The 18,084-nt window shown below is 31.0% G+C and overlaps 2 protein-coding genes across 2 annotated transcripts; both read right to left on the bottom strand.

Moving 5' to 3' along the window:
* Positions 1-872: 872 nt before the first annotated feature.
* LOC100261157 (cytochrome P450 71B34) lies at positions 873-3,164 on the bottom strand. Its single transcript, XM_002285420.4, has 2 exons — positions 2,060-3,164; positions 873-1,591 (listed from the first exon to the last, which is right to left on the bottom strand). Exons 1-2 carry the CDS (start codon positions 2,963-2,965, stop codon positions 980-982), a joined length of 1,518 nt encoding a protein of 505 aa, XP_002285456.1. The 5' UTR covers positions 2,966-3,164; the 3' UTR covers positions 873-979.
* Positions 3,165-6,034: 2,870 nt separating this feature from the next.
* LOC100256069 (cytochrome P450 71B34) lies at positions 6,035-8,724 on the bottom strand. The gene is made up of 2 exons (XM_002285424.5): positions 7,548-8,724; positions 6,035-6,695 (listed from the first exon to the last, which is right to left on the bottom strand). The coding sequence occupies exons 1-2, from the start codon at positions 8,451-8,453 to the stop codon at positions 6,084-6,086; spliced, it is 1,518 nt and encodes a 505-aa protein (XP_002285460.2). The 5' UTR covers positions 8,454-8,724; the 3' UTR covers positions 6,035-6,083.
* Positions 8,725-18,084: the final 9,360 nt, after the last annotated feature.

The following is an 18,084-nucleotide window of genomic DNA, read 5'->3' on the forward strand; positions in this document are numbered from 1 at the left end:
TGATGGAGTAAAGCTGAGTTATTCATGAAGAATTTTAACTTCTTCACTAACATCTTGATAAAATGGTAATTATAATTGTATCATCTACATGGTGGTTAATATTTATTTTAATATCTCACTTTATCATAAATTGCAGGGGTTTTCACTTTCTTTTAATTTTACACCCCTTATTATTTTATTTTTAAATAAAAAAGACATGAGAAACTACACCTTTTAATTAGAAATGAAATTGAAAATGAAAAATTATTTTTACATATTTTTTCAAACTAATTTTATTTATTTATTTCACCTTTGTAAAGATTAAAAATATATAAAATTTTTAAGTCATTTTATCTATATTTATTTTTTTGTATTTTTTTTTAGAGTGAATCAAATATGAAAGGTAAATGATTTTTTTTCTTAACACTATCTTAAACTAAGCGTTGCTATGCATGGTAAATTATTAAAATGATGATAATGGCTTATAAGAAGAAAGGCAACAAAATTTTTCCCTTTTTCTTTTTCTAATTTTCCTCAATTTTTATTCTCATTTCTTTGGCGCAAGCTGTTTACAATCCAAACGAAATTGAACCTTCCATGGAAAAGGGAAAAAATAAAATAAAATAAGAAGCACTATCAAATTTCAAATAAATTTCCTTTTTTTTTTTTTTTTTTTTTTTTACATTTTTTTATGGAAGAAACGATAAAAATGTAGGGAAAAAAATATTCAAAAGTAATTTATTTTTAATTTCAAAAACCTAATTTATTTTACCTTTTCTTCCTATTTTTTTTCCCTCGGATTTTTCTTTAAAACATTTACGAGAACAAAGCATAATCAACCAAACATAGCCTACACGTTTCCTATGTCATTTTCCCAGGAAAAAGAACAGGTGTTTAATCTCCCTACTCCACTTATTTTCATTAATTTATCAGCAACTTAAAGTTTTCGTGGGACAAATACAGAGAATATCAAGAACGATTCCTCTTATCACCGGTATTGTTAACAGTGATGGAGAATTGGCACAAGGTTGAGAGCAAACTTCTTACGGACAGCAAGACCTGCTGCTTCTTCCATGCTAATATCTGCCTCCCTCATCCCATTCGGCAAGTTCCAATTGAAACGATATAAAAGATTAGCAAGTGCGAGCTCCACTGTTGCAATCGCCATATACATACCCGGGCAAATTCTTCTTCCCGCTCCGAAAGGCAGTAGCTCAAAATGTTGTCCTCTAAAATCTACAGAGTTGTCCATAAACCTCTCGGGCAGAAACTCCTCTGGGTTCTTCCAGAGGTTGGGGTCTCTCCCAATTGCCCAAACGTTTACGTGGACTTGGGTTTTCGGGTAAATGTGGTACCCGTTTATCTCAAAATGTGACATGGTTTCTCTTGGAACTAGAAGTGGGACGGGAGGATGCAGTCTCAAAGTTTCTTTGACCACCATCTTGAGGTAGTGAAGCTGATCGACATCACCCTTCGTGACTTTTCCTTTTTTTCCAATGGAGCTTCTAACTTCAACCTGGGCTTTTTTCATTATTCTTGGGTTCCTAGCAAGCTCGGTCATTGCCCAAGTTAGGGTGATTGCACCAGTGTCCACTCCAGCCAAGAATAAATCCTGAGGCACATGTTAAAAGTAGGCAAAAGAACACTTTAGTTCCAAGTATACCAAGCTAAGCATTATGCCATTCTTGGCTCAAAGAAACCAAGACGCAAAGTCAAATTAAATGATAATCGATTGGCCCTTTTGTAGATAGCTCCAAGGCACTCTACGTAACTGCTCCTGCCTCCCGTCTCTCTCCTCCACATTTCCATTTACATCATTAATAGAACTTATCAAGTATTTTATGACACGAGATCTGACCATAACTACATTCAAACTTAACGATGTAAAGTGTGTTGAGTTATCCAAGTGTGAGCTTAGGAAATGTGATATTAAGCTTCCCAAATGGGGACCTGATCTATCATTCATCCTTTAAATAGCTAAGAGTTGAAACAACAATAATACATATTCATGATACTTAACAAACTCAAAAAAGAAACGAAAAAAAATGAGACGGATCAAAGGAGTAGGTTGGTGGCTTACCATGATGATTGCTTTTGCACTATCTTTAGTAAACTGTACAGCACCGGATTCAGACCGTTCCCTCTCTATTTTCAGCAGCACGTCGATGATGTCTTCATGCTCCTCTTTCACCCTTCCTGGGTTGAGATGGTCCTCAATCACCCGTTCGTAGAAACCGTCCATTTCAAGGAAACTCCTCTCAAGCCTTCCATGAAGACCAGTGAGTCTATCCACAATCCGACCCACGTACGGAAAGAAATCGGCTGCAGTGAACCCGCCCAACAAAGCCACGGCTTCATGAACCACTTCTTGAAATCTTCCGTCACCAAACTCACTCACTTGAAAACTCTTTCCGAATGCAATCCTGCAAATTATATTTGCAGTGAGAGACATTAACCTCTCGGTAAGATCAATAGGACTTCCAGAAGAAGATGATTGCGCAATTGAATCAATCAGCAAAGTGACCTCCTCTTCTCTGATGAACTGAAACGATTGCACCCTTTTTGTGCTAAACACCTCAAGAACACAGATCTTGCGTACTTCCCTCCAGTAATCGCCGTATGGCGCAAAACCTATGTCTCGGTGATTGTATGAGAATTTTCCAGGTCCAACTAAGGGAGGTCGACTGCAACAATCAATATCATGAGTTTTCAAGAATTCCCTTGCAGCTTCCGCAGAGGAGACTACGACGGTAGGGACACCGAGCTGAAGGAGCATGATGGAGCCATATTTCTTAGATAGTTGCCATAAAGAGTAGTGAGGCAACGCACCAAGTTGGTGCAAATTACCTATAATGGGAAGCTTAGTTGGGCCAGGAGGCAGCGGCTTCTTTTGCCCCTTCAACTCTATTTTCCGTTTTATGAGAAACATAAGAGGGAGAAGTAGTAGAAGCAGATGAAGCCAGATTGATGGAGAATAGAGCGCCATTGGAACTTGCTCGCTCTATGAATCTTGGGTGGGTTGTAGATACACTACAAAAAGATACTTTTATAGTTGCGGTCCTATCCTGCAGCTAAAATTAACAAAAAGTTGTGACCATATAAAATTTAGATAGGGATAAAATAGAGCAAAGCTTAGTCATAGACCATAGAGGGTGCAGACAAATCCTATGGCTGTAGCCACTTATAAAACTGCCACTAGAAGAAGCTAAAAATTATTAATAGGCTATACAGGGTTGCAGTTTTCTCTTGGCTGCTACACTTTTCTTGGCCCCTACTATAGCTAATTTATGTGGACATAATTTATTCACTACTATAGATCTTTATTTTTATTTATTTATTTATTTCAATGCCTTTTCCTATTTATCAATTAAAATATTTTCAAGAGGAAAACCAATATCCGAACACATTTACACACACACAATTGCCAATGCTTTCAACGTTAATTGAAAATAGAAAATGCAAAAGACTTTGATGAGCTGTTTTGCTGAACCACTGGCAAAAAGTAGTAAGCGAGCACTTGTGAGCATCAATTGCAAGGTAGGCACTTGCCATTTCTCACCAGCCTGAGATGCACTCACAAATGCATGGTTTTTGGTGTGTGCAGGATGAGCCATCCCTCTAATGCTAGAAGGCATTCTTGAGGTTTCTCACCACCATGTCCTTTCCTCTTTCAGTTCGGTGTCCCGCTGATCTGATCTTCAGACAACACTAAATAACTCAAAATCATAAAATATATGTGTTAGTTTCTAATTTAACATAAATAATAATCCATAAATTCAAATTTCAAAGACCAAAGTTAATTTAACAATTAAACAAAAGTAATAAATCCATTAATCTAAAATAATTAATAAAAAGCAATAAGTCACATCCTATGATAACTAAAAAGTGATAAATATAATTTAATTTTAAATAATAATAATAACAAATAAATAAACAATAATCACCTTTAACATATGACAACTTTTACTCTAAAAAGAGCATTTGATGAAACTAAAATTAAATTATATTTAAGTTGTTAAATTAAAACTTATTATTTAATTTTTATTTTAAATATTAAAATTTTTTATAAAATTATTTTAAAAATTATTTTAAATCATCAAATTAACATATTTATCCTCATAAATTATAATTAGGGTAAAGAAAGTCAAATAATAATAAAGGTTGTGGAGTAACGAAAAAAATCATAGAGATAATTAAGATAAATCATAATAAAAAAAAGGAAAATAAAGATGTAAACTTAATAATAATTAATTGTTTTTATTTATTATTTAAAATTATTTTTTATTTTAAGTTATTTTATCAACTATATTTAATGTATTTAATTACTTATAAGTTGTAACTCGTAACACAGACACCCACTAAATGAGATTTTTGATAAAAGTATAGCAGTTTTAAAAAATTATTCCTAAATTACCGTAGTAGAAAAAATAATTCCAAATTTATCGTAATTTTGTTCAAATAGAAAAGAGAAAATAATTTGTAAATGAAAAATAGTCTCTCCAGAAAATAAGTAAATCGTATGTTGAGAAATGGTCTTTTAAAAAAGTGAGACATCCTCTTTTAAAGAGACGATTTAAAAAAATAATAATAAAAAAATTAAAACAAGTGAGAAATTATATCTTAAAAAGGCACGATTTCCAAATATATATATAAAATTCTCACAAAAAAAAAGGAAAAAAACAAACAAGATTTTGTCTCTTCAAAACACGATTTCCACACACAAAAAGTGATTAAAAAAACCCAAGTGGGCAGCACAAAAGTGAGAAGAGAGTATTTTGGCCTTTCCAAGCTTGAAAAAGAGCACCCAACTAGGCTTTTCGTCTACATTGGTAATACGTTGAATGCAAGTGTTAGGAATGGGTTTCGGGGATTTTGGTTGATTTGTTTTGTAAGGGTAGTTTGATACCGGAGCTTCAGGATCCAGGGACTTGGGAGAAGTTGAGGAAGAGGTTGAGGAAGGATGGGAGGATTATGGTTAATGTTGGAGGGAGTTGTGTTGAGGCAAAGGATTCAAGGAGAGATGGGAAGGTGGTAATGGAGGAATCATTGAAGGCAATGCATAAGGTCTTTGGTGATCAGTCTTTGTTTTGAATCTCGGAAACAGGAAGGAGGATAGCTCCATTGCTCTCACCGGCAAATTGTCGGATCTTGATGAATGGAAGAAAGTTCTTCCCTGATCTTTAAGGTTTTATGTGGATGTGGACGCCCGTCAGTTCCTAGTGTGACTGTTTCCAGTAACCACTCTCTGAGAAGAAGCATTCAGGAGCAGTCTACTGATACAATTCATATATTTGTGTTTATTCCTGTTAGAAGCAATGTTTTTTTTCCCCGGATTGTGCAAAGCTTATTTATGAGGTTTGAATTTTTCTCCCACCTAAAATCATCCTCTCTTTTGTTTTTTTGTTCAGGGCATCTAAGTAGTAAGGGAGTCATATGATTGTAAAATGGATTTATAATATATTTTTATATTAAATTATATTAATTTTTTTATAATATATAAATAATTAATTGTATTATAATATATATTAAATTTTATTTTTTTTAGTTTTTAAATTATCTCTTGAAAAGACTATCTCCAATTGCTTAATTTAAATTATCTTTTGGAAATCATGCTCTTTTTTTTTATCGTCTCTTCCAAATGAAATTTCTCATTCTTAGTAATTTGGAAAGAGATATTTTTTTTTTTAAAAAAAAAGAAAAGGTCATAAATTTGAAGAGACGATTTAAAAAAAAATATATCCCTCCCTCCTACCTAACAAAATCTACCATAGATTTGAAATTATTTTTTTCATTACGATAATTTAAAAATTATTTTTTAAAATTACGATACTCTTGTCAAAAATCCCTCTACCATTCTAAGTTGACCGGTCGGTCTAAGTCATGGCTCCTATTTTCTTGCCTTCTCCTATTGCAGCATTGCACCACGTGACATCTCCTTTTCTTTCTACCAGGTCCTTTTCCTATCTGCAACGATTTTCATCAATTTCAATTTGGCCACAGATAGTGCAAACATTTTAATATTTTTATTCTTTTTATACGGGAGAGAAAAGGGGAGAAATAAATAAATTTAAATTTCTTTTTATTTTTCTACTTTTCTTTTCTTGTTAACAGTGATGGAGAATTGGCACAAGGTTAAGAGCAAACTTCTTACGGACAGTAAGACCTGCTGCTTCTTCCATGCTAATATCTGCCTCCCTAATCCCATTCGGCAAGTTCCAATTGAAACGATATAAAAGATTAGCAAGTGCGAGCTCCACTGTTGCAATCGCCATATACATACCCGGGCAAATTCTTCTTCCCGCTCCGAAAGGCAGTAGCTCAAAATGTTGTCCTCTAAAATCTACAGAGTTGTCCATAAACCTCTCGGGCAAAAACTCCTCTGGGTTCTTCCAGAGGTTGGGGTCTCGCCCAATTGCCCAAACGTTTACGTGGACTTGGGTTTTGGGGTAAATGTGGTACCCGTTTATCTCAAAATGTGACATGGTTTCTCTTGGAAGTAGAAGTGGGGCGGGAGGATGCAGTCTCAAAGTTTCTTTGACCACCACCTTGAGGTAGTGAAGCTGATCAACATCACTCTCCGTGACTTTTCCTTTATTTCCAATGGAGCTTCTAACTTCAGCCTGGGCTTTTTTCATTATTCCTGGGTTCCTAGCAAGCTCGGTCATTGCCCAAGCTACGGTGATTGCACCAGTGTCCACTCCAGCCAAGAATAAATCCTGAGGCACATGTTAAAAGTAAGCAAAAGAACGCTTTAGTTCCAAGTATACCAAGCTAAGCATTATGCCATTCTTGGCTCAAAGAACCCAAGACGCAAAGTCAAATTAAATGATAATCGATTGCCCCTTTTGTAGATAGCTCCAAGGCACTCTACGTAATTTTGCGCCTTCCTCCTCCTCCGTCTCTCTCTTTCAATGCTTTCATAATCAAACCAAGTCTTTAAATAGAAAAAAATATTGGTTCATAAATTACCGGTCAAACCAGTAGGTAAACCACGATGTAACGGGTAACATTATAAATATATTATTACATATTATTAAAATTAAAAATAATTATAAAAAATTATATATATATATATATATATAATATTTAAATGTGAATATATTAAAAATGAAAGAAAAATTATTTATTTAATTTTAATTAATTTTATAATTTTAGAAAATATTATATGTTTTATTTAATATTATAAATTTTTTTAGTAAAGAATTTTTTTTTTTTGTTTGCCACATGAAGGAACAAGTCGGATGTAGTGGAGTGGTCTCTTAACTCATTTAACGAGTTTAAGGTCCCAGCCCCTTTAATGATAAAATTAAGGATGGGGAACTGGGCTTTAATGATAAAAAGGGTGGGAAGGGATGGAAGGGAGGGAGGCGGAGGGAGGTGGACTCGGCCTGTTTCAACGAATAAAAAGGGGTTGCATTTGAGCTATTATTAAGCTTCCAAAATGGGGAGATCAGGTGATCTGATCTATCATTCATCCTTTAAACGGCTAAAAGTTGAAACAACTATACTACACACTTAAGAAACTCAAAAAAGAAAAAAAAAAAAAAAGGAGTAGGTTGGTGACTTACCATAAGGATTGCTTTCGCGTTATCTTTAGTAAACTGTAGGGCACTGGATTCAGATTGTTCCCTCTCTATTCTCAGCAGCACGTCGATGATGTCTTCATGCTCCTCTTTCACCCTTCCTGGGTTGAGATGGTCTTCGATCACCTGTTGGTAGAAGCCGTCCATTTCATGGAAACTCCTCTCAAGCCTTCCATGAAGACCAGTGAGTCTATCCACAATCCGACCCACGTACGGAAAGAAATCGGATGCAGTGAGCCCGCCCAACAAAGCCATGGCTTCATGAACCACTTCTTGAAATCTTCCGTCACCAAACTCACTCGCTTGAAAACTCTTTCCGAATGCAATCCTACAAATTATATTTGCTGTGAGAGACATTAGCCTCTCGGTAAGATCAATAGGACTTCCAGAAGAAGACGATTGCACAATTGAATCAATCAGCAAAGCGACCTCCTCTTCTCTGATGAACTGAAACGACTGCACCCTTTTTGTGCTAAACACCTCGAGAACGCAGATCTTGCGTACCTCCCTCCAGTAGTCGCCGTATGGCGCAAAAGATATGTCTCGGTGATTGTATGAGAATTTTCCAAGTCCAACTAAGGGAGGTCGACTGCAACAATCAATATCATGAGTTTTCAAGAATTCCCTTGCAGCTTCCGCAGAGGAGACTACGACGGTAGGGACACCAAGCTGAAGGAGCATGATGGAGCCATATTTCTTAGATAGTTGCCATAAAGAGTAGTGAGGCAACGCACCAAGTTGGTGCAAATTACCTATAATGGGAAGCTTAGTAGGGCCAGGAGGCAGCGGCTTCTTTTGCCCCTTCAACTCTATTTTCCGTTTTATGAGAAACATAAGAGGGAGAAGTAGCAGAAGCAGATGAAGCCAGATTGATGGAGAATAGAGCGCCATTGGAGCTTGCTCGCTCTATGAATCTTGGGTGGGATGTACTTAGGATACACATACATCATCGGCTTCAACCCCAATTCCAACTTCTACCACTATTTTGTCCTAGCAGGCCTTCCAATTATCGTTTCCCCTTTTTTATTCTATAGCATTACATGCCACGTTTCGCAACGACAAGCACAGATTTGTCTTTTCTTTCTTTCTTTCTTTACCACAAATTTTGTGAAGTGATACAAAGCAAGAAAAAATATATTTTCTTTATAAAACAATTTTTTTTTTTTTGTCTACAAATGTCCCCATTCCAAGTCATAACATGCGGATACATTCTCATGTATACGAGGGCATATACATACATTTCCATGTGCACGGAGCCGATCTTGAAGCTAACTTTCATTTTTTTATTTTTTTTAAAACAAATATTTTAATAAGAAGTTTCCAATTTTAAAATATCTTTCCCATTTTTTTTCAAACCCTATTTTGTTTTTTTCCTTTTTTTCTCACTTGATATACCTTGTATTAACCCAAAGTTTCATTGGAACATTCTCTCAAATATATAGATAATTTTTGTCCATCCCGAGATCCATTGAATCCAAAGTAAATTATAAATTATTTTTATATATTTAATAACATAATATAAATTTTTTTTATTAATTTATAAAACTTAAATATTTTAATCATGAATATTATTAAATATTAGAAAATTTTTAATTTTTTAAATAAAAAATATTAAAATATGGTATAATTTTTATTTCAAATATTAAAAATAATATGTGTTTTATATATATATCATTCAATATATTTCAGGATATCAATATGATATCCTTGGATATACATATTTTATCCTTATCTATTCAATTTTGTCAACCAAATATAACCTAAATTAATGAGAAGTAATTTATTGAAAATCTATAACAAGCACAATTTAACATCCATGAAGATCTACAGGACTTCTTGAGTGAAACTTATAAATCCGGAGTTGAGATGTCAATTCTAGTGGCTAGAGCATTGTTCAATTTTATATGACCAGATGATAAAGAAATTAAGGCAAAAAATGCAAATGAAGTTGTTTCATGAGGATGAACTTTGCATAGATTGCAATGTCAAATCTCAGATCCTTTTTCATTCAATAAGGAAAACGAAAACATAAATGTATGAGACGTGGACGGCACTCCCAACACTTACCTAATAAAGAGTTCTCTTTTAGTGGCCCCATTTCAAATGTCGTGCTTCATTTTACTTCATCCATATAAACCAACAAACATTTTGTTGTTTTCAGTGGTTATGTCACGCACCAAAGCCAACTAGGGCCCAAGATTTCACTAGAATCTTAGCAACACAAGCATCATGCCACTCAATATTGCAGTAACACTCCCAGGAATAGGGGCTAATGGGCCCCTAATTAAAATCATTCAAGCTACAATGCATCCATGACCTCTAAAAGCTTTCACATTTTTCTCTCAATTTGCTTTTCCATATATATGCAATAAGGCAACTTTCAAAAAATCAAAGGGTAACTATTTCTTATCTTTATTTGCAAAAGCAATGATTGATATCACTTTTTATTTAGGACTAAGGAGATTGTTTGCGGCTCACCATGAGGATTGCTTTAATATGATCTTTATTTAGCTTAATCGCACCAAATTTAGGGTGTTCGATCCCTTTCTGTTTGCAGCAGCACATCAATGAAATTTTCATGTTCCTCTTTCACAGCTTATTAAATTGAGATCATGGAGTCCAATCACCTGCTAATAGAAACCAATGAGGAAAATGTCGGGATATATCAGTGATATATCGTGTATCGGGAGGGGTTGATACGATATTTCGTAGAGAAAAATCAGAGGGGAGATATTTCCGTAAATATCGCCAAAATATCGGCGATATATTGGCTCGAGGAGATATATAGGAGATTTTAAAAAAAAAAATCACCTCTGGTGGCAAAATATCGGCAAAATATTGATGATATATCAGAGATAAATCGTCAATTTTTTTGCAATATTTCCCCTCTTTCATACAACGTGATCAAACGGCCCAAATCACGCCCGTGTTGATATGACGGCCTAGATGTGATTCCAATGGTAATATGGCGATCCAACGGCCAGATTGCTCCCAGCTTTTTATCCAACAGCCAAAATTGATTTTCAACGATAAATTAATGTTCCAACGGCTATTTTGGCCCAAATTTTTTCTATAAATAGCCCAAATTTAATCTATTTCATCCATTTTTGCTTTCATTCTTCATTTGCTCTCTCATTACTCCAATTTTTATTAAGGTTGCTCAATTATTTAATCATTTTAAGGTATATTTGTTTTAAATTGTAATTAATTTTGTTTGCAATTATAATTAATTCATGTATTTTCAATTAATTACTATGTTTGTAATATGGATGAATTAATACTATTTTTACATTCAATTGTAATTAATTTTTATATTTTTATTGAATTAACTTAGGTTAATTTGATTATTTAATTATAAATTGATATGTTTATTTTAGATGATTATTTGTGATTTATTTTCACATTTAGAATTAAATTAAACTAGTTAACTTTGCTAAATTATTTAATTAATTTAATTAACATGAACTACTATATTTTGAATATGAAATATGTTTATTTAATGAATTTAATGTGTAAAAATTATTGATATTTAATTAAATGAAGTATTTTATGTGACTTTATAATGAGAACAATTATAAAATTAACATTTCTTATAGATCGACATGATATAATTACATCTAATATCGCAAATTATATCATATGTATATCAAATTTTTTAATAAAACAACTTTAAAATGTCCATTATACTTATAATTATATTATTATGAGGTTTTCCTTGCATTTCCATGAGTTTTTAACAATTTTAAGCCTATCAATATTTTTTTCCAGAATATCCGTGATTACCGATATTTTCATCCTTGGTAGAAACCATCCAATTCATAGTATGTCCTCTCGAGCCACCCATAAAGACGAGTGAGCCTAATCCACAAAGATTGTCTAAAGCATTGAAAAGTATAGAAGTTCTAAAGAGAAACATGCATTGTATAGAAAGTACATGATTTTAGTATGCTATACGTGGATAATAAGGTACTTTGTAAGGTTGCAAAAGATGATACAATTGTTTATGGTTCAAGTTAAAAAGTCTATATTATAAAGTTTCTTATAAATGTCTTGTATTTAAATAGGTAATTATTTTCCATCTAAATGAAAGAAAATATATCTGTTAATGACTACTTTGATGAGTTTGATAGAACCATGAGAGACATAAGAAATATTATGTCAAAATTATTGATAAAGATAAGTAATAATTTTGATGTGTTCCCTTCCAAGTTTTTATAAGAACCTTGTGAATACCGTAATATCTTATAGAAATAATCATTCCATAAAGGAGATGGGGATATAATTAAATATAAGGGAGTTTAAGAATTAAATGTCTAAGAATAGAAAAAAGAAAAAAAAAACCTCATAAAAATATCAATTGGCTAGAAGGTAAATAGGGAAAAAAAAAAAAAAAACCTTAAGCAAGATAGGTCGAGATCTATATCAAACTTCAAGGAAAAACCAAGCATTTCAATTACAACAAGAAAGAACGTAATGAGAGGAATGGTCTAGAATGTAAAAGAAAGGCAAAAGAGAAAATTGTTCTTTTATGATATTGTAGCGGCCAAGGAAATTCCATGTTATATCCCTTTGTAGTTTTTGTAAGTGACTCAAATAATGAATGAATCCTTGATATAGGGTAATCTTACCATTTAACTTTGAGTGGATACCCATCAATTTGATGGTAGGAAAATTATTATGAGAAATACTACAACTTACAAGATTGTTAGGATATGCACAATTCAAATTAAGATTCTTAATGATATTTTGGATGATACTAATTGATGTACAATATATTCCAATGTTGAAAAAAAGCTGATTTCTTTTGATACTTTTCATTCTAAAAAGGTGCATATACAAAGGTAGAAGTGGACTAGGGAGAATATTGAAGGGTGCTCTTTTCATAATGAGAGGACAAAAAGTTAATAATTCTCATACATTACAAGACAACATAGTTATAGGTCCAATTATATACACAATAAGGTGGGACTATTTTGAGCAAAGTGGATTCACTTGATAAAAAGATATTAGAGAGTGAGTAATAAAAGTAAATCCTTTTGAAAAAAAATCTAAATGTAGATTTGTTTTGAAAATATTCACAAAAATAGTGTTAGCTTTAGAATTAAGGTCATAGTAAACTGTGAAACCAAGGTGTGATTAATCTTGATTTTGATAATAACAAAATAAGGTTTAGAACTAATGATCATATTTCAAGTGTGATTAGGCAAGACGATTTCCAAAGTGACAATCACAAAGACAAATCAAGCCAAAGAGAAATCATGAAGAAGAATACCACCTCAAAGAGAAGAGTTTTTCAAGACCAAAGCTTCATAAGATCTCTTTGTAAGGTTGTTGGTGCACTAAGACTTTCATGCATTTCATTATTTATTTATGTACTAAAATTATCCAAGAGTAATATTGTTTTAAATATCTTAAGAATTGGATGATTTCATGTTTTCAACTAAAACCTTGTGTTAAATGATTTTCAAACTTGTGTTAAAAGGTTTTAAGTTGAAAAAGGTTAGGTGTTGAGCCAAAAAAATGGCTCGACCGGTTGTGCTCATTCGGTCGAGGACCGGTTAAGGGAGGCCAAAAAGTTTCTCTCTCTCCCAGTGGCCTTCTCTTCCCGATCAAGGTTGAACCTCAACCGGTTGAGGTCCGGTCGAGGTCATGTTGAGGTCCGGTTGAGGCCCAACAGTCACTTACCAAGCATTAAATGCTAACGGCTAGTCAACCGGTCGACTCCTACCTCGACCAATCGAACCCCCAACGGCTAGTTTGGTTTTTTTCTTCTATAAAAATGCTCTAATCTTCATTGTTTCATGAGTTTAACCTTCCCAAATCTTTCTTGATTATATTTGAGCCTTGGAAGAGTATTTTTGAGTGCACCATTATTTCAAAACTTGCATATCTTTAGTGCACCATTCAATCCTAATTTTTCTTGTATCATTTGAACTTAAAGTTCTTGTGCTAAGATTTTTGAAAGATCATTCATTTGTAAATCTTTAAAAGGAAGTTTCTCAAGTGTGAGGTATCACTTGAGGGGTTGTTCAAGAGTGGGATATCTCTTGAGAAGTGTAAAGGGTGCTTGGAGCCAAAAATCCAAGAGGGTGAATTGGAACCATAATCCAATTGTATTGCTTGAAGGCTTGGTTTGGAAGCCTTGGATTAGTAGAACCTCAAGCTCGGGATTGAAGCTAAACGAGAGTGGATATAGGCCGGGTTGCACCGAACCACTATAAACTCTTGTGTTTGCATTCTCTCTTCACTACTCTTTAATTTATATGCAATTGTCTATATATTGATTATTATATACTTGCATATAATTGTCTCTTGCATTCACTGGTTTAAATTTGAGAAAAGAGATCATCACTCTATTCACCCCCCTTTAGGGTGATTACCATAGGTTGGATTAGCCTAATATTTCTAGCATAAACTATAATTTTTATTACCATAATTAATGACTATGGTTTAACCTTAAACTTAAAACCAAGGTCAGTGATTATAGTTTTAACATAATTTTTTTAAAAAAAATAATAAAATATATGTTAATGAAGAACTAGTTTGATGAATATTTTTAAAAGTAATCTAAATTTGGAATTTCTTTTTCTTGAAAAAAATTAATTTTGTGGCAAATTATGAATTTTAAAGAGTAAAAAATTTTAAATTAGTTTAAAAAATTATTTTTAAAAACTTGTAACAGATCCAAAACTGCCTTGACACCGACGTTATACAAATGTAGGCATTAAGCCCACAAATTAATAAAATTTGATATTTTTATTTTTAGGGCTACATTTGGTCCCAGAAAATACTAAGGAAAGAAAAAAAAAATGTAAAGGAAAATGATTTTTTCATATTTGGTTGTCCTATAAAAAATATCAAAGAAAATCAAATATAATTTAAACTAATTAAAAATTTATGTATTTTTAAATTATTTAATTTTTATATTGATGAGTTAAAAAAAATAAATTGAGTTTAAAGTAACAAAAAAATAATTTATCAACTTTTAATCTTTTTTATTTATTTTTCTCTATTTTTTCTTTCCTTCTATTTTTCTTTTGTATTTTTTTTTTTTTTTTTTGCATTTTCCTTCAAATTTTATGGAACCAAACATAGCCCAGAGTGGGATCAAAATCCATAACATAAAAGATATTCTCATGTGGGTCAGGCTTGGACCTAGAGACAGGTCGAAGTAGCATCTTGTAAAATCCATGAGGTAAAACATATGATTAAAAATCAATTAAAATGGGCCAAGGGCCCCATAACAGAGCCCATTAGATACGTGGCACAACATCGATGCGCTGTGTAAACCTATAGATGACAGGGTCACAGAGTTGCCCCTTGGAACATCTAACCCTAGGTGCCGTATATTCCATTTTGAAAATATAAAAAAAGTTGACTCAACCACGGTTTGCCTGCATCTAACCATGGTCGTCAACGTGTCCGATCTCTTTGAAAGAACTAGGGTTAGGGTTAGGGTTCGATCCGATTGCGACCAATGGAGATGGAAAGTGTGACTGAGTTTCCTCATACTCACATGGATCGGCGTCCTCGGAAGAGGCCTAGGTTTGCTTGGGATGCACCTCAACTTCACCCTAAGGTAAAACTCGAAACCTTTTTGGCTGCTTTTGGTTGCCCAGAATTGGAGTTCCCATATTTGGATTCGGATTTTGTGCAACCAAACGCAGCTTTGTATCATGATTGTCCTTTTTTTAAAATTAGAAATGTTCCAAATACATTTTTTAAAAATAATTTATCCAGTATATATATATACACATTCATAGAATCTTTTTGAAATTTAAAAAATATTTAATAAATCAACATAATAACTTCAGAAATTAATATATTGTAATGATTAAATTTAGGTTATTAAGTATATTTAGTATTATAATTTAAAATCAAAATTAATTTTTGACAAGAAAACTTAATGACTTAATATAACTTAATAATTTAAACATAAAATTACTTTAAATTATTATTAAGTATTATGTTTTATGAAATTCTAATTGACTTATTTTTCTTGGCATATAAGTGTAAACATAATTTTCTTGATTTCAAAAGAAAACACGACATAGCCTTCATGTTGGTAGTGGGAGCAAAGACAACATAAGAATTTTTGGACTGTTTGACGATATTTCATTATATTTGTTTTTAAAAATTATGTTTAAGTTAAAGAATGAAAAGTAAACTTTTGATGTTTTCTAAAAGGAAAAATGTTTTACAATTAATTTTGAAGTGCATTCTATATATATATATATATATATATATATATATATATATATATATATATATATATATATATATATAAAAGGGAAAAAAACAGGTTTGAATAAATTGTTCTTAAAAACAAATTTTTATTTTGATTTTAAAAATGTTGTTAATCAATTTATATGATTTAAACTATATTTAATTTAAGTCTTATTAAAAATAAAAATTAATTTGTTATTATAAATAAATTTAAAAATATATAGTTTTTAGTAAAATATGAATATGAATATTATAGTGAAATCATAAATTGTTTTATATATATATAAAAAAAAATGATATTGCCGCTATAACAAATATGATGTTTTAAAAATATATAGATTTTAGTAAAATATGAATACTAATATCATAATGAAATCATAAATTGTATTTTTTTTTCATAAAAAATGATATTATATATTTTTGTAGTTAATTATGAAGATATGGATATTAATATCTTTATATAATACAATTATTTTTTTTTAAATTTAATTTCTTTTAATTTGAAAAAAAAAATCATAACATAGATAAATTTAGTAACATATTTTGAAGAATTAATTTTTAAATTTTCAAATTATTTTTTAAAATTAGAATATTTATTATTAAGTCTCACTTGATTTGGTTTCACTTAATTCAAAATTGAGTTGTCGAGTAAGAAAATTTAAAATAAACAATAAAATTATGATGTATTATATATCATATTTGGTCTATTATTTTTTATAGTGATTAAATATATTTTTAAGTTTCAAATCATTTTTAAAAATTATTAAATGTTATAATAAATTTAATATATTAAGTCTTGTTTGATCTGAAATTTATTTGTCAATAATAAAATTTATAAAAATATAATTATGTGTAAAAAAACAATAATAAAATTATTCTAGACCAATTCTTGTAAATGGATTTTTGTTATAAAGTGTATTATATTTTTAGTTGTAATCATTTTTCTCAATTCATAAACTTGTTAATAAATCCAATGCATTCAAATCTACTTGTTTAATAAAAAATTTATGAAAGTATAGTTTAAAAGTGCAAAATAGAGTCATTTTTTTATCCATAAATTTATAGTATTAATTGGTTGATTATTTGAGTTTTAAATTATTTTTAAAAATTACTAAATTCTTTAATAAATCTAACGCATTGAGTTTTATTTGATTTTGAGTTTATTTACCTAATTAAAAAATTCACAACATATACTTATATGTAAGGAAAAAACTAACAAAGTCATTTACAATGAATTTTGATCTATCAGTTTCTAATGGTACTTGAATTAGTTTTAAATTGCATAACTTTCTAGTACTAACTAGATTAGTTCTTGAGTTCCAAATTATCTTCAAGTTTCAAATTATTAGTTCTAGCTTAGTTTTTGAGTTTCAAATTATTTTTAAATAAAATTATTTCTAAAAATGATTAAATTGTATGCATCAAATATCATTTTATTTGAGGTCTCATTGTCTAATAATTTTTTTTTTTAAAGAAGTAGAAAGAAATTTGAAAAAATAATTATAATTAAAAAAGATATCATATTTGAAGATTTTATATATATATATATATATATATAGTGATTGGTGAAGAGAAAATAAAATGAGAAAAAGAGATTGTGTTATTTTTTTTAATTATTTTTTTAAGTTCTCCAAATTTTCCGTTTATTTTAAAAAAAAAACCATTAAAATAATTTTTATTTGTTTTCTACAAACTATTCTTCATTCCACTTTAATTTTTAAAAATTGTTTCCAAATTGTTACCAATGAAAATGTTATTAATTTAAAAAAGCAATTTCTTACCTTTAAAAATAAAATTTTATTTTTAAATCATAACAAAAACACATTAAATTATAAGAGTCATAAACGACAATGTTGATAAGAATCGCAATCCTTTACTTTTTTTTTCTTTTTTGGCATCAATTTCACAAGACATATCGTCCTTATTTCCCTATGTTAACTAAGAAACAAAAAATCACTTTACTTATGAGTAAAGTCCTCCTCAAGAGATGACCTTAAGAACCAACCTTTCCCACTTTGTGTTGAAAAGAAACCTTTAACAACTTTTGATAAGTTGTGACACAAATTAGGCTATAATGGTGGTAGAAGGTTGTCCTGATACTGAATTTGGCATTATGTACAAAATGAGGTAAAAGAATGACAAAAAAATTGAACATAATTGAAAAAAAGAGGAAGAATGCCCGTAAAAAACTAGTAAGTACCAAAGGGAAATAGGGTCCTCCTCATCAATCGTATCACTCTCTGCATCTACCAAACTGCAAAAATCCATCTTTGCATATTGAAAGTGATGGAGTAAA

This window comes from Vitis vinifera, chromosome 1 (assembly GCF_030704535.1).
Source record: "Vitis vinifera cultivar Pinot Noir 40024 chromosome 1, ASM3070453v1".
In the NCBI taxonomy this organism is placed as follows: domain Eukaryota; kingdom Viridiplantae; phylum Streptophyta; class Magnoliopsida; order Vitales; family Vitaceae; genus Vitis; species Vitis vinifera.

Excerpts from the sequence above, each read along its gene's own strand:
- LOC100261157 (XM_002285420.4), bottom strand. The coding sequence starts at position 2,965 with ATGGCGCTCTATTCTCCATCAATCTGGCTTCATCTGCTTCTACTACTT. Across the intron at positions 1,592-2,059 it reads GTGCAAAAGCAATCATCATG|GATTTATTCTTGGCTGGAGT; the intron begins GTAAGCCACCAA and ends CATGTGCCTCAG.
- LOC100256069 (XM_002285424.5), bottom strand. The coding sequence starts at position 8,453 with ATGGCGCTCTATTCTCCATCAATCTGGCTTCATCTGCTTCTGCTACTT. Across the intron at positions 6,696-7,547 it reads ACGCGAAAGCAATCCTTATG|GATTTATTCTTGGCTGGAGT; the intron begins GTAAGTCACCAA and ends CATGTGCCTCAG.